This window comes from Bactrocera latifrons, unplaced genomic scaffold, assembly GCF_001853355.1.
Source record: "Bactrocera latifrons isolate USDA-ARS-PBARC rearing strain unplaced genomic scaffold, ASM185335v1 scaffold_136, whole genome shotgun sequence".
Lineage (NCBI taxonomy): Eukaryota > Metazoa > Arthropoda > Insecta > Diptera > Tephritidae > Bactrocera > Bactrocera latifrons.
The window spans coordinates 310,251-335,226 of record NW_017534808.1 but is presented as its reverse complement, the minus strand read 5'-3'; the positions used below and the strand labels follow the sequence as shown (position 1 = coordinate 335,226).

The following is a 24,976-nucleotide window of genomic DNA, read 5'->3' as shown; positions in this document are numbered from 1 at the left end:
TCTTGGTAAAATAAAAAAACAATACATTAATTATTTCAATTCAAACAATTAAAATGTAAATAAATAAACAAATACTAAACAATATTCTCCAAGTCATGCCATGTAAATTTTCGAATCTACACCAATAATAATAAAATCTATGAAATTAAAATGCTTACCTTATTTACGTATTTCTGTTCATTTACAACATTAAAACGAAAGTGCAAAATTATTTTAGCGGTACGAAATCAAAATTAATATGTTGCTAAAAAATAAAATGGAAATTTTAAAATAATACTTTTAAATATCCGAAGTAGCTAAAATTGTCTAAAATCGTCCAATTAAAACTTGTAATTTTATTAATTAATGACATAAGTCATATTTTTTCAAAAAATATAATCCCAAAGTGATAGGTACTCTGATATTCTAACCTACAAAAATAATAAAAAAAAATATTTATGAAACTCTTCATAAAGTTATATATACATACATATATCTGATATTATACGAAATGTGTAAGGTTATGTAAGCGCTATTTTTGCATATTTTACCATAGACTTTTCTCTAAAGTTAAGTTGATCTAACCGTCAGGTCCCTACCAATAGACAACCTATATATGGTTGCAACAAAAAAAGCGTATTGTTGTTTTTCCATGTGTTACACATTTTCGTTTTTCATTTATTTATTATTAAATTCATTCATTTTAAGTGTTTTGTTTAATACGAAAATGATAGGTACACAAATAGCTTATTTTTAAAAAAAAAGATCTTCTTTACTCTTCTTATTGTTGTTGTTTAATTTACATTATTATTACAAAACGATTCGATTGTTTGTTTTCTTCATTAACTTTAACACTATTGCTAAAATTACGCATTAAAAACACTAACTTTATATATAAAAGAGAGAGAGAGAGTACAAAAATATAAATGAAAGAGTACACAAATATGTTAACTAAAAACTAAACACAGAAATTTAAAATAAAAAATAATATTAAATCAACACATACTACATTTTCATGAAAAGAATATAAAAATAAATAAAAATATTGTTGTACGGTATAAAAGCAATTATAAGATTTTACATTTTAATATTTTATAAAACACACTTTAAACTACATATAGTTAAAAAAATACAAGAGAGAGAGTTTCAAATATGTCTACGCCTAGACGCACACAGCTTTTTTACTCGGTGCTGCTTTCATTGTCATCCGCCTAAGCGCTTTATGTGGCTATGTGTGCGTGTGTGGATGAGTTTATTATTTATTTATATATTTATATGTATACTTATTGCCATAAAATTAAATAACGGTTTCGCGTTTGCAATTCAGTAGTTTAGTTTGTTTTAGTATTATACAAAAAATAACTGTTTCGGTTTATTTCCTTTCTCGTACTTAATTTGTTGAGAGAGATTCAGAGCTGCATCGTTTTGATTTAAAAAAAAATTTGCTTATTTTTATTTCTTTTATGTTTTGCTGCTAGCTGCGTTCTGTTTGGCAGTAATCAAAACTTGTTGTTGTTGTTGGTTGGTAGCTAATTTTGCTGTTATCGTGGCCGTAAATGTTACTGGGCGCTCTTTATGTCATGATTGTGTCGAGACGACGGTTGCGAATACATAAATGGTTTAAACTTAAAGTGATTGCAATCAAAGTCCTTTACGTCCATATTGGCCAATAAAAGAGCCGTCTTCGTTTAAGCCTACGCATAGCATAAACACATATGCAATTATTTACATTTTTGCGATTGTGATTTTATATGCGTTGTTGTTGTTGGTGGTGAACGGTTGTTTTTGTTGGTTTATTGGTGTTTTATAATAAAAGTAAAAGAAAGGTATGACAACGAAAAAATAATAAATATATTTAATAAACTGAAAACGAAATTAACAAAATATGCAAAGTATATAAAAGAATAAATACGTTGTATATTAGGATGTCCGTTAGTTCTCAAGTTGATTTTTTGCCTTAACAAATTATCCAACGCAAAAAAACCATAAACATATACCAAACATATACATATATTAAATTTAAACCGTGTCTAAACTGTGTTTCTTTTCCATGTATTTGGCATGACATTTTTTGAATTATGCTTTAAGGGTCACATGGGTTACGGGTTCCAAAAATCGATTTTTTTTTTGTCATGTAGGATTTTACAACTTCTAGAATATTGTTCTAAATTTTTAAGTTGATCCGAGTAATAGTGTTGGAGATACAGGATGGAGAACTTGTACGCTCGAGGCCAGCAAGTCTCAGTGCGCCGTCTTTAAACGCGTTTTTCTCGTGTTTGTGATGTCGATTGGCAAGATTTCTCGAGAACTACTCAACCGATCTTCTTGAAATTTTACACAGGTCTTTGAGATACAAATCTTAAAGTTTTGGAGGAAGGATTCTTATTGAATTACAAATATTCGAAAACAAAAATTTCAATGAAATTTTAATTCTTTTTTGTAAAAATGTCTGCCAAAATTTAAATTATCAGGTTTTTTACGTTCGTTCAAGTTGTATGTTAAGGTTTTAACTAAAACACGTATTTTTCCACTTTAGATGATCCTGTAAGGAGTTATCCTGCCAACATGGGCACATCTTTCTTCCGAAGGGTCACCAGAAATGGCGTTGCAGAGACCGAGTTTAAAATATTTTTTTTTTTTCCAAAATTTCAGAATTTCTTTGTTAATAATGTGTGTAGTACCAATAAAAAATTCTAACAAAATATTTAAATCTTTATATGAGAAAAAAATTGTTGAAAAAGGCTGTTTTTTACGCGAGGAAACTGAAACCCGTGTAATCCCTTAAACAAATAAATCTGTAATATTAAAAAACTAATAATCTAGTACAAATTTTTTCGACCAATAAAAAAGGTCGCAGTGTTTTTTTCAAAACAACCCTTCAAAAGTTATAAATATATCAAGAGCAATAAGCATCCTTCCAAATGATTTAACACATTTTGCATTGCTCATACGACATGGTGTACTATATGAATGCAGTACAACTTTTAAAGGACTATTTTTAGGGGAAAAAAATTATTATTTTTTGTAGAGCAATTAGAATATTTCTATTTAAACAGTGTAGGTTCATTTGCTTTGGAGATGAAAAACTTTTTGGTAAAAAAATATCATATAGAAGAAGCTATTTGATGAAAGTATTCAGGCACGATTTAAATTCAAAATAAAGACTTTTTTATGTTGTATCCTTCTTTTAGACCAAAACTGAAACTACAGGATGCGTTCGCAAAAAAAAAAATCAACCTGCGAAATAATGGACATGCTAACATATACAGTATAAATTGTAAATACAGATATTACAAAGTGAATGAAACATAAACATAAAACACAACGTGTCAATAACAGTAATATATAGATATGCATTATTGTAACAATAATTCTATGCTGGTTTAATTTTATTGTTATTATTTAGGTGAGAGCGCACAAACAAACTGTTATAAATGGTGTAACGAAACGTACTGTGAGGCGGCGCACAATGCGAGCAAAATGACAAAAAGACATATACATATTCACATATGCATAACTCATAGCCACATAAACAGATCGCCCTCAATGGAACTCGTATATATATATTTTTCGAATATGATATGCAGCTGTGAAGCGCTAAATCGTTTAAAAGGCTTGTACGGTGTAATGTGTATGCTATTTAATATATATATGTATCACTTGCTTGTTGTTAACTACCGTTATTGGTTTTGCGGTCAATAATTTATGGTTTTAAATTTCATTCAAATTTCCAGTTTAATTTTCTCTGCATATGATAATGAAAATGAGCTGCTGACATTAAATATATAAAAATGTATATGAATTTAAAGGGCGATGCAACCGCTTGTCACTCATGTAATGAATTAAATGATAGTTGCAATTACAAAGGCGGCAAGTAAAGGTTTAATTTACAAAAAATTACGGAGTAAAAAAATGTTTTTTTAAGTATACTGTTAAAGTTACAGTTGAAAAGAGAATTGAAAAATGTCCGAAATAAGCCTTTATTTAGAACTTCTACTTCTGAATTGAAAAAAAGTGAAATGGATTTTCGTATTTATGTATCGAATATACAAATATTTAAAAAAAAATTCTCAAAAATTTTAAGTTGTTTTTGAAACAGCTGGACAGATCGACTCGAAATTTTCGCACGACCTATTTACATATACATACATACATGTTCGAAGAACCTTTACGTCTTTTATTTTTTTGGAAATCGCCTTTTACAAAAATCAAAATTTTGACTAGTACAGTCCTTCGAACATTTTCAGTACTTAACTATTAAATTTTTTTTTAGCTTTTGTATATTGTCTTGTTATAGTGTTTAGAGTCATGCGGGGACTCATTGCCCGCTGGAAAAACGTATATTTGGTACGTAGGGGTCGATTCTGGATAGGTAATAGTTTAGCCTACTACAGTATTATCCACAACGAAGGGTCATCCTAGATTTTCGGGGCAACTTGAGCTCTTGAGGGCAATGAGTAGTGGTTTGCATCCAATTTTTGTCGGAAATTCTTGTGGAAATCTATTGCACCATTGGATTGTAAAGTTTGAGGGCAAAGAGCAACATGAAGAGATTCAAGAACTGCCATTTCATCCATAAAAAACAACCTTCAGGTGTGGTTTGTGGCCCGGTGGAGCCATCGGTCCTTTTCTCTTCAAACATTATGCCGATGAGAACGGAACCGTCAATGACGATTATTATAGCACCATGATAACCGGCTATTTGATGCCTGAAATTGAAGCACGTGATCTCGGCGATATTTGCTTTCATCAAGACGGCGCCACTTTCCACAAATCGTATAAATAAATGAATTTATTGAGAGAACACTTCGGTGAGCAGATAATTTCACTTTTTGGAGATGTCGACTTTTTCTAGTGGGGATATGTTAACAGGTTCCCTGTTCCCATACAAAAATTAATTTTTAACGGTACACGTGCAACACTTATTTTTGAAATCATATTGCTGTAGGCGTTTTTAGAGGTTATCGATGAATTTTTGAACTATCCCACACATCTKGACAGCGATATAAYRGTAACAAAAAATTTGTATCAGCTATGATACACGAACATGTCACTACGAAGTTGAATTGCATACGCTCAATGTACCATCAGTGATATATTTAATAAACTTATTTCAATCAAAAATTTGTTCATATATGATACATGGACGCTGTACACAGGGTACAAGAAAATAATTTTGTATCACATGTGATATATTAACAAGGAACCTGTCTAAAGCCTATGCGAACGATTCCGCGTCGATTCAGGTCATGGAGCAAAATGTCCCGCATGTCATTCGCCAGTTACCATTCAAAGCGCTCGAAAGAGTCATCGAAAATGGGACTCAACGGGTGTACGTAGCCACAGCCAACATTTGAAATAGATAATCATCAAAAGATAAATGGCACAGAATGTTCTTTCGAATATTAATAAACATAATAAACATAGGTAACCTCGTAATGAATCATCCTTTTAAATAAATAAATAGCATTGGGTTTAAAATCTAGTAGTGACAATTCACAGTGTGAGCAATAAACCACAAATTAACTTTAACAAACCCCAATTGACATAATACTATGCAACACAAACGACTGTTAAAAGTAAAATTTAAAATCCCTGTACTAATACTATATAATATGTGAGTATTTGCCAACATTGTTTTAACATAATATAACAGTTATTTATGCCATATTTTGCGAAATTACTGTAAAAATGTTATGTTTGTCTCGAAAGATTTTGAATTTAGGATCAAAATATACTTTTGAGCACATATAAAAAATTTAGAAAAATTACATTTTCTTTTTCGAAAATTTTGAAGAAAATGGTTATTATTTGGGTTAAAAATTTGCAATATAAGTATTTACCAAGTTGTGACAAACTATTACAAGGAATAAAGCAAAAAGCCAAATCAAAAGCAATTTTCACCCGTTCAAAACCAATACTTTGATGCACCAAAACCAATTCTTTGTCTGGGTTAAATTTGTTCTTTCTTCATTTCACCTATATTTTCTTAATTTTTAGTTCGAAGCATTAATATGCGAAATTAATTAGCTTGCCCAAAAATTTTTGTGACGCCAAAATGTTAGCAACAATCAAAAATTTCAAATTTAGAGAACTAATGGTTTAATAAAAATGTGAGAAAAATGCAAAACTTTAGAATTTCTTTCAAATGAACACAAGGTTTTATAAAATATGCGAAAAAAGTGAGTTTCATGAACAAAAATCAACCGAAAATTAAATTAATAATATTATATAAACTTCATGCCTTAGAGTAATCCTTATGTTGGAGAAAAACCAAAAATTTATATTTTTACCTTTACATAATGTCAAAAGAATTTACTAGATTTGTATATTCTATTGTAATAAGAGTGTGGCTAATGTTTAAGTATATTCGCGGCTACGTTGGCAGCCTCGTCGTGTAGTTCGTGCAGGGTTGGTAAATTATTTGCTACGCCTCTAACTACAGCTGCTGTTGCGCTCATTTTCAAAATCACACGCATTTTATACAAGTTGGAGAGAATAATGAATACAAATACATATAAATAAAGTAAAAAAAAAAATAATATACAATAAATAATTTTAAATATTTTTTCTGTGATGAGTTGTGAGCTAATCGAGAATAACGTTCTAATTGACGGTCATACATGTACGTACATACATATATAGAATGACAGATATACACATATACATATGTATATTTGTCCACATGAATTTTTATATGTATTATTAAACACGTTAATATTACAATGTCTTGGCTTTATTTTATGGTAAAAATTTGAATTCATTTTCTTTCACTCAATTCAAACTCACCTGTATCACCATCTCCATACTCGGCCATCGAGTCGGTGTCACTCTCCACACCAGGCTGTTTCGCCGAATGTACCGATTGCTGTCCAGCGCTCTTATTATCCAATCTGTATGATAAAATGATGTTTTGTTTATAAAATGCTTACTTCGTTTGCAAAATTGTGTTTAACTTACGGTTGTGAATATTCATGGAATCCACCTTCATCCGGATAGTCGCGACGACCGTTCGCCAATTCACGATCATGCACATCGTATTTGCCACCACGATTGCGTCGTATGATACAAATAATAATGAACAATAGTATGATGAAGGCCAGCGCCAGCATCATGCCAATGAACCAGCCAGCATTCGCCACATTCTGATTGGGCACTTTGGTGGGGCCGTCAATGACGATTTCACGCAATTCGCTGGGCGTTTCATGATCACCATCAACAGACACAACACGGAATTCATACACATTATCTGGATTGAGACCACCGATTTCTTGGTAGTCTTTTGAGAATTCGGGTTTTTCTGTTTTGAAGTTTGGCTCGCCTTTGATTCTGCGTTGGAGAAAGATAAATGCGAAAAATGAAGTGTCAACATTTGATTAATATTTATTTACGATGCAAATGGGACATTTTCTAACAATATTATAAGATATAGTGATTCCTTCATGAAAATATTAAGTTATCATAGCTGTCCAGAAGTTTTTGATCGTTCCGAAATTTTGCACATGTGTCCATTTCTTCCCAAAATGCTGCTCATTTGGCGGAATCGACGTTGTCGGACCACTATACGATATGGTAACGTACTGACAAATCGGAATCAATATAAAGATGTTGTTGTTGTTATAGCGGGTACCCGTTAGGATGGCAATTATTACCTAAGTTGTCGTCGACGTTATCCAAGGGAAGGCCCAAGAAACTTGCTGTTTCGAAGGGTAGCGGACCAACCGGAGAGGTATGCCAGATAAGTACGCAAGACATATATTGGATATGTCGGGGTCTATTCTGGATAAGTAGGATGCTGCAGTATCCAGAACGAAGCTGCTCACGGTTACTCTCGTTTCTCGCGGCAACTCGAGCTCTTCGTCTGCAATGAGTGGTGTTTTGACTTCGAGTACGCCATTCACTGGAAAGGAGTTGGTGAAGGTGTTGATGGCTCCACTGTGAATGGTGGTCAGTGCTTGTCGGAAGTTAGTGGCGTCCGAAGACCGGTCGGCATATTGTTCGATGCCGTCGATGTAGTTGAGAAATGACCTCTTGATGCTCCAAGGAGCCGGATCCGCTCCAAACAGGTGACTGCAAGGGTGATTTCTGCGAAAGCAACCCAGCAGGAACTGGCGGGAGAGGAGGTCATTATGTTCCTTAACTGGCAACATACAGGCCTCACTAGCAGCTGTTCGATAAAAGACATCAAGAGGCATCCTGTCGTAATCCGGAGTGCAGTATTATGAAAGGTCTGAAGCTTCCCCGTCTGCGTTCCACTGCATCTATACTGGTGCGTCGTAGTTAAGGACTTCCTGGCCGATTGCTTTGTAAGCTTCCAACAACGTTTCTTAGTTATGCACATGGGGAAAGCGGCTAGTGAATTCAGGATTTACGACTCTGTAGTTTGGCGATAATCGCGGTAGTTAGTAAAAAAGCACAGACTGTTAAAAGTCACACCTAAAATTTTAGGATTATTGACATTCGGAATCTTGATGCCATCGACTGAAATATTTAGGTCAATCAAGGTAAAGCTCTTTTTCTACGCTTTTATACTTAGTGCAGTACGATTTTTTCTTGTTTTATTTAAGAATATAAAATTAAATCACTTACCTGTATTGTGTGTAGAAGTGTGTGCCGGCATGCCCTTCGGTACTCGGCTGCCAGTTAACGCGGTATTTTGCATTATTATTCTCGGATTTTAATTGTTGTACGATAAATCCAGGTACCGCAGGCATTTGTGAGTCTTCTGGCAGAGTGCGTTTTTCAATGAAGTGTCTGGGAAAGAACAAATTAATAATTAATATAAAAATTGAAGTTTCAAAGCATCAAACTCACTCAGATCCTTCGCCCATTTTCGTGGTTGCCGTTATTGAAATTCTATATTTCGTGTTTGCCTTCAAACCAGCTAATTTTGCGCTCGTTATCAGTGGATCATTAATGTGCGGATCGAGTTCACGTCGCTCGCTTACATAGCTGCCCTTAACCTCTTCATAATAGATTTTGTAGCCGGTCAATTTACCATTTGGTTGCAATGGTTTCTTCCAAACCAACCAGAAGGCGGATGAACCCAGCGGATAAGCATCTAATGACTGCACAGGCGATGGTACACCTTCGGGCGTATCAAAGTCGATGACTACGCTGGGTGGGCCATTGAAGCGTCCATTATAGGCAAGCACACGTGCAAAGTTCTTCGAATCGGGTTTGAATTGTGTCACGAGCGCCTGATCGGAGATGGCATCAACATGTATTTCGCGAAGCGCTTCCTCACCCTCCTTCTCGGTCCATGTTTGAATCTTGTAACCCTTGAAGCGACCACGTACCGATTCGGGACTAACGTGATTCCAGCGCAACATGGCAGTGGTGGCAGCGGTTACCTGGACCATACTGAAGTTGGTGGGAGCTTCCAAAGGACCTTTAAATCAAAGTAAATATGATGCATATAAACAAAACCAAATGATTATCCGATATTAAATCAATATACTATATACTTACGATCTTCGCCCGAATAACCAACAACCTCTGTAGGCGCAACATTCGCCTCGCCGTGTTTATTTATAGCAACTACTTTGATTAAGTAAGGAACATAGGTTGGTTGATCTGGTATTACCAAATTGTTCTGTTGCCAATCATATATGTCTTTACTCTCCCACGAGGCAGCTGGTATATCACGTTTCCAAGAGACACGATAGTGGAAGTCTGGCGCATTATGATCAATCTCTGGCATTGGAGTCCAAGATATGACCAAGTTATTTGGTTCGGTACCCATTCCTTGTACGTTATCTGGATTCTTGTAGGGCACATCTGGTGGTGTGGTGCAAAACTCACTGTGATCTGATGGCGGTGAGGGACCAATTTTGTTGAAGGCTTTTACTCGGAACGTGTAGTTGGACCAAGGCGTTAAATCAACCACAAATGCGGTTTCGGTGGATGGTACTTTGTCATATGAGATATCCCACGAATCGGGTGTGAACGAAGTGTTGAATTCGATGGTGTAATATAGAATTGGTGAGCGATTGTCACCCTGTGGTTCCCAAGTGACTCTAATCCTATTAGCCATACACACAATGCCGACTAAACGTGGCGCATTGGGTACATCTTGCACAATGAGATTGGCTTTAGCAGATGCCTCGTCCAATTCGGTGCGTGCCACGCATGTGTACTCGCCAGAATCCAATTCAACAGTCTTTGGTATGGTCAGTGAATTGTCGTTGGTCTTCATGAAACGTGCCTCCGATTCGAAATCAATAGCTTGACCATCCTTCCACCACTCAATTACTAGATCCAGTTTTTCATCGTGCTCTTCATTACAACGGAATGTCGCCGATTTGCCAGCAGCTACTTCGTAATTCTGTGGCTCATGAATAATGCTTGTGCGCTTCATTACCAATAATGTGCCATTCGCAGATATGCTACCGAATTTATTGGTCGCGTAACACGTGTAGTCACCCTCATCACTAAAAGCAACTTCTTGGATCTCCAAGTCACCGGATGGCAAAGTGTTGTATCGTCCACCAGTCAATTCTTGATGATTATGTATCCATTTCACTTGGGGTTTGGGTGCACCAAACACACGGCAACGTAATGTGACATTCTTACCATCGACAGTGGCTTCTTTACGTGGTGCTTCCTGTATCTCTGGTGGTAGTGCCAGCACATTCAGGTACACATCTTTGTAGACGTAGCCAAGCGAATTGGTTGCATTACAACCATAGTTACCAGTATCGGCTTTAACAAGATCGCGAATGATAATACGATTACTTTGTACCGTACGACGTGGATTGGGTGGTGATTGTGCAATCGGTTTGCCATTGTGGATCCATTGAATTGTGGGCTCGGGATTACCAGCAGCGGCACATTCGAATGTGACTTCTTCATCTTCGGCTGCATTTTGTACCTCTGGTTCTTTGGTGAAGTAAGGTGTAGCCAAAATCTTCAAATTGATCGAATACGATTGTGCATTACCGACACCGTTTGAAACGTCGCAAGTGTAGGAACCTTCATCTTCGAAATTCGCCTGTCTGATCACCAGCGACTTACCGTAATGACCTTGCGTAATTCTATCACTCCATTCTATGGGTGCACCATTTTTAGACCAGACCGTTTGCGGAAGTGGTGTGCCACCGAAAATACAATAAAGCTCGACACGTTTGCCACGCAATGCAACTTCATTCTTACGCGTCACATATTGTCGTTTCGGTTGTTGCTTGTTCAGTGCAGCGCTGATACCGGTCTGTTTCACATCCAATAAGACTTTATTGCCAATTTTGTACTCATTACGGAACACCGATGTAGCTGAACAGGCATAGAAGAAATCATCGGATGCATCTTCACGTGTCACATTCGAGAACCAAAGTGTTCCCTCGGGATCCAGTGTCATGCGTGAGTTGTTGATCGATTTAATGGTGCCTTCCAAGGAATGCTGTATCAGCCAGTTTACAATGGGTTTGGGCCAACCATCAGGTGCTTCGCAACTAAGCGAGAAGGGTTCACCCTCATTGGTTTCGATTGTTTTCGCCACTTCATCCTTAAATGCATTCAATTCGGCTTTGCGTACAAACACTGAGTTCGAGGTGGCTGTACCGAATTCGTTTTCAGCGAAACACTGGTACTGACCCATATCTTCATCCTTGGGTGATGTGATGACAAGCGTACCGCGACCGGGTTGTTGCAGCATGCGATTGTCGTAAGCTTGCCAATCGAATTTTTTGCCGTTTTTGATCCATCGGTAACTGCAAGGATAACAAGGAAGCAAAGAGTAAATGAACCAATTGTTCTATCAAATATATTTTTGATAACGCTAAAATGCTCAATTAACTAATTGTTACTAAATTGCTAGCCAATTAGTACGTCATTCCTCATAAAAACTAAGGCACTTATTTAATAGAAAAGTATAAGAAATTATCGGTTATAAAACTAAAAATATTAAAATGAATGATAAGAATTTTTTTTTTATTACCCTGAAGAATTACTCTCTTGAGTTTGACATGAAGTTTGTAACACCGATAAAAAAAAACGTGGGAGACCCAATAAATTGTATATGTATATGGGCACGCGAACTAATCCCTCAGTTTTTTAAATTTCGATCTGAAATTTTTAACACGTCTTTTTCTCCCCAAAAACCTGGTCGTTTGTCGGAATCGTCAATATCGGACCACTATAGCATTAAGCTGTCACACACACTGACCGATCAAAATCCAATTAATCTATGGATACTTTTTTGTATGTGAATGAACAATGAACCCTTTGACAGAATTTAACATAGAACTTAATTGCCTGTGCTAATTGAACTAACATATTATAATATTGACATAACATACGGTAATGTACCCTAGTTCCTCTAAATAAAGGGTGGAACATTATCTGGGCCAGTTTATTACGGCAAGAGAAAATGGAAACCGTTAAATAATTTCGAGGTTGCGTAGCCGCTACTCTCATGGTAGCATTCCATTAGTGTTAATTGAGTCAAGTTGTAAAAATCATTTACGCGTAAACTTCGAACCTTCATTAATTGTTGAGAACTATTTACGCTTTGCTAATTGATAATGTGGCAAGGACAAAGCACTTGGAAAAGTCAACAATACGTAAAACGGTTCCAACGGCCTGTAAGAATGTGCATACATAGTTATTTGATGTGCGATTTAAGTTACATTTCGGCTAACAATTAAACCACATACAGTTGGAATTTAAAACGATATGACAACAAAAGGGCAGGTCGAAAAAGGTCACTAAAAAGTCAAGAATACACATGTGTAAATGTAAATTGCGTAAGAGACACCGTAACATACACAATTATCCAAATAAGAATTTGTTTACTTTCGTAATTGAGTTTTAGAATTATGCATATTTTACGCAAAAGTAATAAGTGCCTTCTAAGTTGTCAGATGATTAGTAGGGGAAATGTTTTATAGTATTTTTAAGTGTTATGGGGTATTGTGTATCAATTTCTATGCGTTAGGAATTAACTAACAAAAATATAGGTTAACAAAAACGTAGTGGTACTTTAAATGAAAGCTGGTAAGAGATTCGAATTCTAAAAAACATTAAATATCTGAGCTTGGACGTATCAACCGAATGGGTAAAAATTTAAATATTGGTTGGAAAATCCATTCCAACTTTTTAAAGCTACTTTGCATGATCAAAGAATGACTGTTTGAACTGTTGTTAGCGTCAAAACCAAAACTGAACCATATTATTATTATTATATGTTTTAAACAAAAACGAACCAATCGAAGGAAATACATAGCAATAGCTTTCGGAGTTCGTAAATAAACGAAAAAGCTCTTGACAATTATTGGTTTCAACAAGGCGATGCGTTATTTCACACTGAGACTTAAATAATTCAGTTTCTGCGACAAGAATTTCCTGTCCTCTGACATCTAATAGAGCTGACATTTACTGGCTCCCCGAACTTAGGGATTTAACTAATTTTTATATTAAACTTTGTAGTGTACGCTTATCGGATCTTCAATGAGCTCAAGGCAAACATATGTACCAAAATCATTTCTATACCGCCTGAGATGGTCGGAAAGTGATGTAACCAAGAAGAACGACAAATCGAATGTCTTTGTGTTCAAAGAAAAACAAAAGAGTCATCAAAACGTCAAAAATATTTACTAAATCCCATATAAACTGTTGAGCCAACAAAACTATTTAAAAACTATAATCTTTTCACGCCGCAATCCGCTACCTCCTCGAATTCGCTGGGAAAGTTGTCGATCTGTCGGCGCAGGCAATCAAAGAATTAATGTGAGTTCAAGTGAGGCTTTAAATAAATCTTGCTTATTTGACTAAATTAATGGGCCGTCAGACAGATTGAAGAGGAAAGGAAAAAATGGAAAGAATTAAAGTAAGCACGTCGTAATCATGCAGGCAATCAGACAAATGAGCATGGACTAACTATTCTACTTATTTTATTAATTGCACTGGCGAGCAAAAATAATTGTGGGGTAAAAAAAAAACTATAAAAAATATAAAAAAATGAAAATGCAAATGTAAAGATAAACTATAAAAGTCACGGGGTACAATAAACCTGAAAAGCAAAACAGATGTGAAAGGAAGCAAAACATGCCAGCTGTGTATGACATGGATACATATGTATGTACATACAAACAAACATACAAATGTACTCCACCACTTAGTACGAATATGAAGGAAACTTATTTCTCTGGGCTTGTCATAACTTTTTATGGTTATGCAAAATTCTGCAACAACAACGGAATACTAAAAGGCAGAAACACTCGTTATGATGTTGTCTTAATGCTGCCATAAGCATTTGGGTAATACAACACAATTCATCATTTAAATTAATTAATTAAAAGCGAATGAGTCAAAGTGCGCGAGTGTTTGTGATGACTAGCGGCCACACCTTTTTAGCAGGCTGACGCTTAGTGAGCAATTTGTAGTTGCGGCTATTCTAGCTTATACTGAATTGGGAGCACGAAATGCTGGACAACGAGTTTTTTATGATAACTTAAAATGACATTTTATAAACCTTAGAGAAGAAATGAAAATGTATCCAAAATGTACAACAATTTAAAAGGAGTTTAAGAACAAAACAAAGATAGTATAAATATATTTTATTTACAAAAATAATACTACTACAAGTAATTTGGCAGTTAGTTACCTGAAGAATATATTAAATGAGAGCCACAACTTATATGCAATAGAATTGATGTTTGATTGTCTAACTTTGAAGGATTATGCATAGCAGTCGTTTAACTAAAATATTTATACAAACCAAAGCATGGCTCTATTTAAACATTTTAACGGGTCTACCCGATTATTCTGTATGAATTAGCAGACCATTTCTTTAAGGGCTAATATTTTTTGTTTGTATGGTAATATTTTTTTCAAAAAAATTTTTTTTTTGTATTTTCTGTTCCCTTTTACCCTTAAAATTAATGTAGAAGTTCACTTTACCATTGGAAGGTCTCGAAAAAGGCCCAAAAATAATAATACCGTTCGAGGTTCGTTGCGCTCGGACTGCACACCTCAAGCTTTAAAGGCGTTTTTCTGAAAACACACTTTTTTCTCAGGCGGACGTGATTCCGGTCGAACTAGTCAATCGATTTGCTTAATTATACCCTGAACAGGGTATATTAAGTTTGTCACGAAGTTTGTAACGCCCAGATGGAAGGGTCAGAGACCCTATAAAGTATATACGTATATAAATGATCAGGATGTGGAGCTGTGTCGATTTAGTTTCCCCCAGTTTTTAAGATATCGTTTTGAAATTTTGCAAACGTCATTTTCTCTTCAAAAAGCTGCTCATTTGTCGGAACTGCCGATATCCGATCACTATATCATATAGCTGCCATACAAACTGAACGATCGTAATCAAATGCTTGCGTGGGAAACTGCCTCATTTCTCGATATATCTTCACGAAATTGGGTATGAGTTATTGTTTATAGAAATAATGGGGCTTGTATGGAAAAGTTTCGCATTTGACGTCGTATCGTCACGAAATTTGGCATGGATTACTGCTTAAGGTAACAATATAATCTCCAAAAAAATTGTTCAGAATGGATTACTATAGCATATAGCTTCCATACAAACTGAACACATAGTTACTAACAGAAATGCACTTGTGAAGGGTATTTAGCTTTGGTGCAGCCGAAGTTAACGTTTTTGTTCACAAAATGCAAAATGCCTGGCTATAGTGCCTATATTTTTTATAAATTATTGAGAATGTTATGACAAAATTTATGTCAAAAAACATGGGAAAAAATTACAAAAAAACCTTAAATAACTTTTTTATTTATCAACATTTTTTCATGATTCCAGAAGGGACGATAACCATTCACGTACTTTTTAAGAATAAATTGGGGTTTTGAGTTTCAGATGATTCAAACATGAGAAATCGTGTTCGCCCGTGAAAAAACGCAAAAAATTTGTTTATACACTCCACGATATACCTCATGATATGTGAAAAAAGTTCTATTGTAGAATAAAAATTGGTATGAAAAAAATGGCAAAAAACAGGACAGATTACCTTACTGACTCTTTAAGGAGTAAACAACAACGATGGCGAACGGTTCCAAAGTTTTAATAAATCTACATTGAACAGGTAAACATCTACTACCTCCGATCTGGGAAAAGAATATTCTTGCAAATGTTTCACCAAATTAAAAACCCAGAAACCTTTTTTGCCATTATCTATATTATCCACACATCCGTAATTAATTCTTTTTTTGGAAGGCTACAGAAGCAATTTTGACTTTATATATATTCAATATATTCAAAATCCGAAATTCTAAATTCTAAATTTTTTTTAAAGAATTCAATATATTCAAAATCCGAAAATCGTGAAATAGTGTAAGCAACTGAAGATCAGTTACTATAACAAGGACTCATAGTAATCGATAATATACACAAAATGATGACAGTCGATGTTGCACAAGTGTTTTGACGACCCTACATTATCTCAAACATATGTAAGTATTTAAGTAGGACAAAGCATTCAGTGAAGGTCGTGCATTCAGCGAAAGCCTACTTCATACGATTCCTCCATCCACCTCTGCTAATAACGGAAACATCGAAAAATCTATATATATTGGCATTAGAGAGATCTCTTATGGATCGAGTCAATTATTAATATTTTGGGTACCCGTACCAAAATAACTTAATCTTTTGCAAAATCGACGTCGAAAATAGCAAAAGATATGTTTGATAATATAGTTGAGAACTCTACATTCGACAAACATATCTTTAATGATGAGACTGAAGGAAATCTTAGCCGAGACTGCATTAAAATAGGTGAAAATGTAGTTTTTTCCTAATATTATTAGATGGCATATCACACAATTATTACTAATGCACTAAAAGTATAGTTGAGTATACATACTGTTTAACTTCATTTAGACACTCATGCACCATAACTTAATGCCCAAAGGATCAAAGTATATGTGCTAAATGTAGCACATTGTACAAGTTATGCTTCTGCCATGGTGGCCAAAACAAGCGAGTGAACATAGGCAATGCAGCAAAAGCATGCAAATACAACAATTTATACACAACAGCGTCCATTAAAATGCAAATGAAGATTTTAACACCAATTTGAACATTACTTTAATGCCATTAAGTCCTATATAGTTGCATGTTTATATGCTAGTACTCTTAAAGGAAAGGCTAAAGAGGTTACAGTGATAGAGAATGCGGGCCACAACACACTAAATTGTACTTAGTGTACTAATAGTTATGATATCAGCATACAATGTAGCCAAGCCACGAAATGTGTGTGCGTTGGTGCATACACAATTGTCTGGGGTTGCACGACCATAAAGTGTGCCAAACAATAAACATTTTTCTCACTTTTCCCTCCAGCAGACTGTTAACACTTTGCTGCTCACCCCTTTTGCATGCGAAATAATCTACATTTTTCACTACACCTGCATGTCCCAGTTGCTAAGCCGCCATTCATATTGTCCAAACTGGCGCCATACACACCCAAATTGCCCGCTTTTAGTAGCATATGTTTGCACAAGCAAGTCGCCCTTCTCGCCCGCTCGCCGCAAGCGCTTGACATTTTGTGCAAATATTGTCGGTGCTTTTCAGTTACCGTAATCACCCGACGGCGGCGCTTCCTGGAAGTTGCAAGGAGCTTAGCGGTGCGCTACGAGCATGATGATGACTCAAGTCTAGGCGGTCTAGTTGGTAAATACATTTGCATAATTAATTTTAACTTTATTTTTTTCCACGACCACATCACGCGAGTTTGAGAAATACGAAATGTCACTATTATTTGCGAGACAATGGCGCTGAGAAGGATTGACAGCAGCGCTGCGCTCTCGCTGGATCACTGTGTATCTGTGGTTGAGGGGTGAGTGAGTGAGTGACTGTAATTAGTACGTTTTAGCTGATGTCATTTCCCTACAGTGTTGCATTTTATAATCCATTGGCAGTTCAAAAGGTGAAGAACCTCTGCAGTGAAAATGAGTTCAAAACTTTTTTTTTTTCTAGTTTGACAAAAGGAATAGGACAGCTACGCGACGTTAGAAAATTTAGGTTAGGCTGGCGTTAAGCAAAAGTATAATGATGAATGTGCCAAACTACAAACACACGCAAAGCACTTTGTCACAGTGATAGGTGGGCAACAATAAATATTACATCATTTACAACAAAATTGAGGTTAGCTAATTTGAATATACAAAAAACATGCGCCTCACTGCAAGCAAAGACATTTCGGTAAGTGGCTAATTTGGTGTTGAAAAAAGTGAAAGCGTTACTGTAAAGGTTCTGCAAGAAGCAATTACAGGCCATATAAAATATAACCAAAAATTTTTTGAATAATATTGTTTTGCTAACCTTTTAAGTGAGCACAAACCAAAGTAAGGGTTATGATACAAGCCGTAAATTTTAACATCATTTGTTATCAATTTATAGGTTACCCACTCTTAACGACCAAGTAACATGACGTGCCTATTTATATGCACCCACCCAAAGTAGAATATTCACGAAAAAAATGAAAATAAAACAGAGAAGCTGAAAGAAAAGATATTTACCGCATTGTGGAGGGCAATGTACCCACACTATAGAGTCGAACGAAAAAAATTGTAACACGAAATGAAAACTTATGAAACACTCATGTGAAATGACATTTGTGGCATGCAACAAAAGCCAGCCAGGACAACGAAAGGAGTTGCTAGCAAAAGAACCGGGCTAGCCGGAAGAACACATTTATATATACACAGACAATATCATAAAATGGGCAAACAACTGCCAAAATGGCTAGACGCAGCATGAAGTGCACAAGGGCGTCCTCTAGCCGAGGGAACATAGCATAGCAAGGAAAAAGCTACTACGTTGCCATCTATGAAACAAACGTCGTTGACACGAACTGTAAATAGACATGCAACGGCTGGGCGCAGCGCACACTTGGTACGAGTAGTTCGGCCGTTCGATACGGTGGTTTCGAAGAACCATTTTAAATGTTCCTTTTGTTTAAATACTATTTTATAAATATTTTTCTTTTAAACTATGGTATGGTTGTCATTCGACTTTCCTATCAATTTTCATATTTTGATTTGATAGCACTACTTAACTTATTCGATTTCGAGAGAGTTAATATCCAAACAAATATTTGAAATATTATTTGAAAGACAATGTATATCTTTAAAAGCTAGCCGGTGTTTTACGGGATTTTCAAAGACGAAATGTCTAGAAGTATGTCCACCATCCACCCTTACAATGTTACTAAGCTCCGTTTTACCTAGAAGTACGACCTTTTTGGTGTGCCCACCATCCACACTACCCCAAAGTAACTTTTTATATGCCCTGTGTTCGGTGTGTTATAAGACCTGAACCTTTCCTCTCCTTCCTCTCGGATCCATTGCTTTAAACAGCTGGTGAAAAAGCTGAAAGGCTGCGACTCATTAGGAGAATTGTATCGGCAGCTTCCACTGAACGAGCCTGCTCATCTACCCTTTCATTTCTTTCAATTCTTATATGACCAAGTATCCAAATGATATTATATTGTATGATATTTATACAGGCGGATCGACAGACCGCCATGACTAAATCAACTCAGTAGGTAACGCATTTTCGAGGTTTCCTTCAGGGTCTCACAAAGTTCGTGACAAACTTAATATACCCTGTTCAGGGCATAAGAACTACTAAAATATTCGTGTGGTTACTTTTATGAAGATCATCAAAATGCAATCAACTAGGCATATTTTTATTTTCATTTTTTTTTTTCAGTTTCAAGTTAAGGTTCAAGAAAGCAGGCATAATGCACTTATTTAAGGCCCTGCGGACAACAGAGAAAGAGAGAGATGGGTGTATGCATAATATAAAGTACATACAAGTGAGTCAACTTCAGCCTCACAAGAAGCGCATACCTAAGGGACATGCAAAGTTCATCCTTTAAAATTTCTAAAACAACCGCATATGGAGCCTGCAGAAACTACAATATACAAATTTACATACTTCATACAACATTTTTATGCGACTTTTCCATTACCGCTATTGTCGATTGTCGTGCTGTCACGGTCTATTGTTGTCATAAGTTGTCTTCCTATTGTCATTTTGTTTGTTTGCATTTCTTTTCTTCAATTTCTATGAATATCTATAAAATGGTCTCTTTGTTTCTTTATTTGCTATTAGTTTGGCTCCATTTACTATGCCGACGAAAATGGGCACTACGAACTCTGGCAGCGACAAGTGCAAACAGTGGTCTTGCAGACAGGACAAGAAGAGCAATGACAATAAACGAAATGTCATTGAAATTCGAAACAATTTTTTCACACATACCAACACATCTCGGAAAGAAGTTTGTCATCATCATACTTTTTTTGTTACCTCACCTATTTCATAGTATATTGTCATACAAAATTACTTTTGAACTACGTCAATATGTTTCGGCAAGGCAATAAAGGACATCACACAGGTAAATGTTGCGTTGCTGGTGGCACTTCAGCATCTCCACTTTGCGGAAGCACAGCACTATCTACACCCAACCCAGAAGCATTATCTGTTGGGTGTGCATTAGGTATGGTTCTCACTTTGGACGCAGGCGGTAGCTTTAAATGCTTCCCGCTTTGCTTTTATTTACTACCTCCAAGCGCTGCTCTCCTCTTTTTAAACTGCACTTTGTTTGCCCACATACCAATGGCTTCGAGTTCGTGACTATGAGTCATCAGGCCAGGCGTTCAGTGTCAGTTTGAGTGTGTTTCAAAGGACACTACAGAGGGATGAAGCGCTCGGTTGCTTGCTTGTTTGTTTACTTGTATTTGTGAAAATGCTCAAGTTGCGTGTAGCCCGGCAGTGGTTCTTGGGGTGATAGGTCAACGAAACTTAAATTTCCAACTAAGGCAGCGGAATGGAAAAGCGCAACAAAGTTTGCCGCACGAATGTTTTTTAAAGTGTCATAAAAGTAAAATGCAACTATGTAAATTCCAAGGAAGGGATGACTTGAGGTATGTATAGACATAAATATGGCTTAAACTTATAGGAGCTTAAAGCGTAGAATTACTTATTCCTTACAGTTTGGAGGAAAATGTATATAAATCATAAAAAGTCTTTAACGATAGATGGCGCTGCGTTTAAGTTACTCTTTCTAGTCGCTCCTCTATGGGAACATTCGCTATAGCAAGGCTCTGAGCTAAGCATTTTAAATTTAAGGATAGATTCATTTCATTGCAACTAATTTTGGCATAGGCCTCTGTATAAATATTATATACCCGTTAGTTTTGTTTCATGGATCATGGGGACTGATAAAACACTGAACCTCTTTCACTACCTTATCTAACTTTGTTTTCGAAGTCGGAAAGTGATAATTATATAAATATTTCCTTTGCACATAGTGTCCCGGTTTGAAACTTAACTTAGTGTCCGCAACATATCCCGGTCCAGAACACTAGTTTATTTGACAGAAGTGCAAGAATCAAGAACATTTTACAATCTATGAAATAAAAGGGCATACCAAGGTGTTATGGAATAGTTCATTTTTACCTAAAAAAAAATTGCGACACACAGTAGTGTGCAAAAAAAATATTTATTGTAAATGGTTTAAGGAAGTTTGCGATGGGGTTTCAAGCTTTGTGATTCGCTAGATTGAGTTCTGGGAATCTAACTTTTGATATAAAGATTTAGAAAAAGTAAAAAAAAAAAACGGTATAAGATAGCTCGAATATCAACTTCGAAATTTAAGCCCTAGTTCATTATGTCCTCTGATTATGTTTCACTGTACATTTTATTTTTATCAATCGGTTTAATATGATATGATCAAAAGACTGATCTTTTTTATACTGCGAATCGATGAAAAAAAGGTACAACCTGAAATTTGATTTTGATAAAACAAATGGTGTGTTTTTACCAGCTTTCTGATTTTAGATTTTTTTTATGATAAAAATGGTACCACGGCTACGGAAACGTTGAAGATGTTGCAGAAGTGTTTTGAGGAGTTCACTTTATTGCGAACACAAGTATTTAGGATAGGTTAGGTTAGTCTGGAAAGCCAATAAGCGATACATAGACCAGTTTTGGTCCTTTGCGATACCAGATGGCAGTTCAGTTGCTGGGTCCAAGAGGGGTAGTCATCCTTTAGGACGCCTGAGTTACACGAGAATTTTAACAGACTCAGCGGCCTTCCTATCGATACCTTCTCCAGTGTGTGATACACACCAGACGCTTACAACGTAGTCTTGTCAATGCGCGACAGGTACACAAGTATTTAAGTGGCTAAAGAATTCAGTAAATATCGTGCAGTCATCGAAAATTAGCTTCACACCATACATCTCTGTTAACGAAAATAAAGTTAAGTAAACAGTGATTTTTGGCTTTAGAGAAATACCAAAAGGGGTCCACATCTCTCATTGATCAACACAACACATTTGGTTAAAGTTTGAGGTATCATCGTATCAAAAGATCTGAATCTCTTTTACAAACGACATGAGAACCTTACATTATGACTGGCGGCGAGACGGGGATTTATGCACCTAACTTCGAAACTATCCAAAAATCTAGCAAATAGCGCTCCAAAAATGAGCCGAAACTTGTATAGTTGAGGTGGTAATAACGCCCATTTAAAATGTGGAAGGTTGCATTTTTATTACTCCACGCTGTACTTACAAATGCATATAATTTCACTCGACAACAGCACAATTTTTTTATCTCTTTTTATTTTTTAAGCATATTATTATATAAATAATGTAAACTAAATTTTCTGTTTGGGAATATAATGCTAATATTGCCATTTGTCTGAGTGAATATAATATTTTATTTCAATTGAAATTATCATTAGGTACATCCATAAAGTTCAAGTTTAAGCTTTATAAAACAACAATGGCGATCAATGGTGAATGAGTAAGGAGGAAATCTAGATCTAAAGGGAGAAGAGAATGCAAATTGACACGCGACACGCGTTACAGCACACCACCATCGAGAAATGAATAGCTGGCAGAAAAAGTGAATATAATAAGAAAACAAAATTGAGCGACAAAAAAAAGAGAACAGAAAGAATGGCAGCAAATTGGCATACATACATACATACAACATGGAAGAAATATTGTACATACATATGTATGTACTATATAAAATGTCTATCATAGGAGTATATAACACATATGAACAAGCAACAATTCACGGCGCTAACCAACTGACGGACGATCATCAAGCGCCCTTAAATAGACTAGGTTTTGCGCTCAATTTTGGTGCGTGCATAATTTGTTCCGATTTAATAAGATTAACGCAGCCAGCAGACGCCAATGCCATTTTTATTTATTTACATACATCATGCAAGCAAAATAGGAAATATATACCATCAACACATACATATGCACATGTGTAATGAAGGCAGTCGTTCCATATTCCCAGTGCTCCCCAATCGGAAGCAAAGCATTGTGTTGCAAGCGAAAGCTTCATGGTTCACGGATTAGCTGACGCATGGCGCGCGCTGTCGGACAGACTTTGAACAGACTAGACCAGCGGCAGCATACGAACTTTAGCTGGAATAATATTGTTGTTGAAATTTAATGAATTGCTTGGTGGTCGCCGCCCTTCATGTATATGTTGTTGTTGTATGCAAGTAAAATAATTGGGTGTTGAAGGAGCGCGCAACTAAGCCGGGGGAATTTCCAGTTCGCTGCTGCTAACCACATTGCCACACGCCACAGAATGCAACAATGGTGGCGGTTTTTAGTGAGAGTATTATATCTAGTATATACTAAGGCAGTTGTATCAGTTAGGTTTTTGAAATCGTATATATTTTTTTAGGAAGAAAAAAAATTATCTGAGAGTGATATTCAAATATTTGCAACCACCTATATATAAGCAAATTATTTTTCGTCATTTAAGGTGTTCTTTAACACCTCTAGAATATTGTCCTAAATTTTCAAGTTGATCCGAGAAATAGTTCCGTAGATACGACTTTGAGAACTTGCGCGCTCGAGGCTAAGTGGGCCTTAAAGATTTTGACGAAGGATTTCTTTTGTTAACCAACAAATATTTAAAAAAGACTTTTTAAAAATATGGCGAACTACACACTAATTTCAACTAAGGAAAGCTAATATTTTATTTGAACTGAAATGAAAGATTTATCTCATCCAAGGCCGTGAATGTAGAAAGTACATTCCCCTAACAGTCGTGGCTACGAAACTGGAACCGGCACGGACTTGCCTTTTTTCCGGTACCAACCATGGTGGTTCTGATTTTTATGCTCGAATATTGACAAAATTTCAAAGGTCACTCGGAGAGAGATAATTCTATTGTTGAGTTCGCTCACTATGCACTCAAGATTAGTCAAGGGGTGTCTGCCATGACCATCAATAGCATAAAGCTAATTCATTATCAGACTAGTTGGAGTGCCTGACTTAGCGGAATCGTTGGAAACTTGAAAGCTGATGAGCTCGCAGAAGGAGGCACCCTAGTCGCACTTATAGGGGTGTGCGCCGCTGTTCTCTTGCGTTCTAACACTGGATATATAGGTATAGACTTCGCCTGAGCTTAGCAGACGTCGTTCGATGACCCGCTCCATTTCGATTGCGAAAACTTGGGAGATCTACTGAGCTGCAAGGTTCATCCTGCCGCAGCTATTTTTTTAAAGCTATCCAAGTGAGTTCCTTTTTGGAGTTTTTAGCAGGATCACTGTTTTAATATAACTTAATTTAACATACAGTATGAAAATTGCATTTAAAAACACCGAAGAAATTTAAAGATATGCTGAGATATCGTACAACCCTCGTATATACGAAACAATATTTAATTCGCCAACTTCTATGTGAAAAAATATAACACAAGATAGAAAAATATGTCAAAAAATGCCAACTTTCAAATAGAAAATATATAAAACCATAACAGAAACTTTTTCATTTAATTTTATCGCAGTTTATCACTTTCCCTTCTGACCTCAGCACTGCACGCAACAATATTTGACTTCCCACTAAAGTTTTATGCCGACTTTTATAACCCTTTTCTATTGTAGTCGTAGTAGTAAATCGTCAATGAGGGTCCATAAAAATGTGGTAACAGAGAATATACAAAACACATACACATGTACATACATACATATGTATATACATATAG

The 24,976-nt window shown here is 35.9% G+C and overlaps 1 protein-coding gene across 5 annotated transcripts in view; it reads right to left on the bottom strand.

The window, feature by feature from the left end:
* Positions 1–24,976, bottom strand: part of LOC108965171 (neuroglian) — a 132,149-nt gene that overhangs the window by 1,640 nt on the left and 105,533 nt on the right. For 2 of the 5 annotated variants that reach the window (XM_018927391.1, XM_018927390.1), the window contains 5 exons: positions 9,451–11,687; positions 8,794–9,370; positions 8,569–8,733; positions 6,940–7,308; positions 6,769–6,872 (listed from right to left, as the gene is read on the bottom strand). In XM_018927391.1, coding sequence (XP_018782936.1) covers positions 6,769–6,872; positions 6,940–7,308; positions 8,569–8,733; positions 8,794–9,370; positions 9,451–11,687 — 3,452 coding nt within the window. Of the gene's footprint in view, positions 1–621; positions 1,674–6,272; positions 6,428–6,768; positions 6,873–6,939; positions 7,309–8,568; positions 8,734–8,793; positions 9,371–9,450; positions 11,688–24,976 lie in introns of those variants that run through there. The other 3 variants (XR_001993091.1, XR_001993092.1, XM_018927392.1) reach the window with 3 other exon arrangements.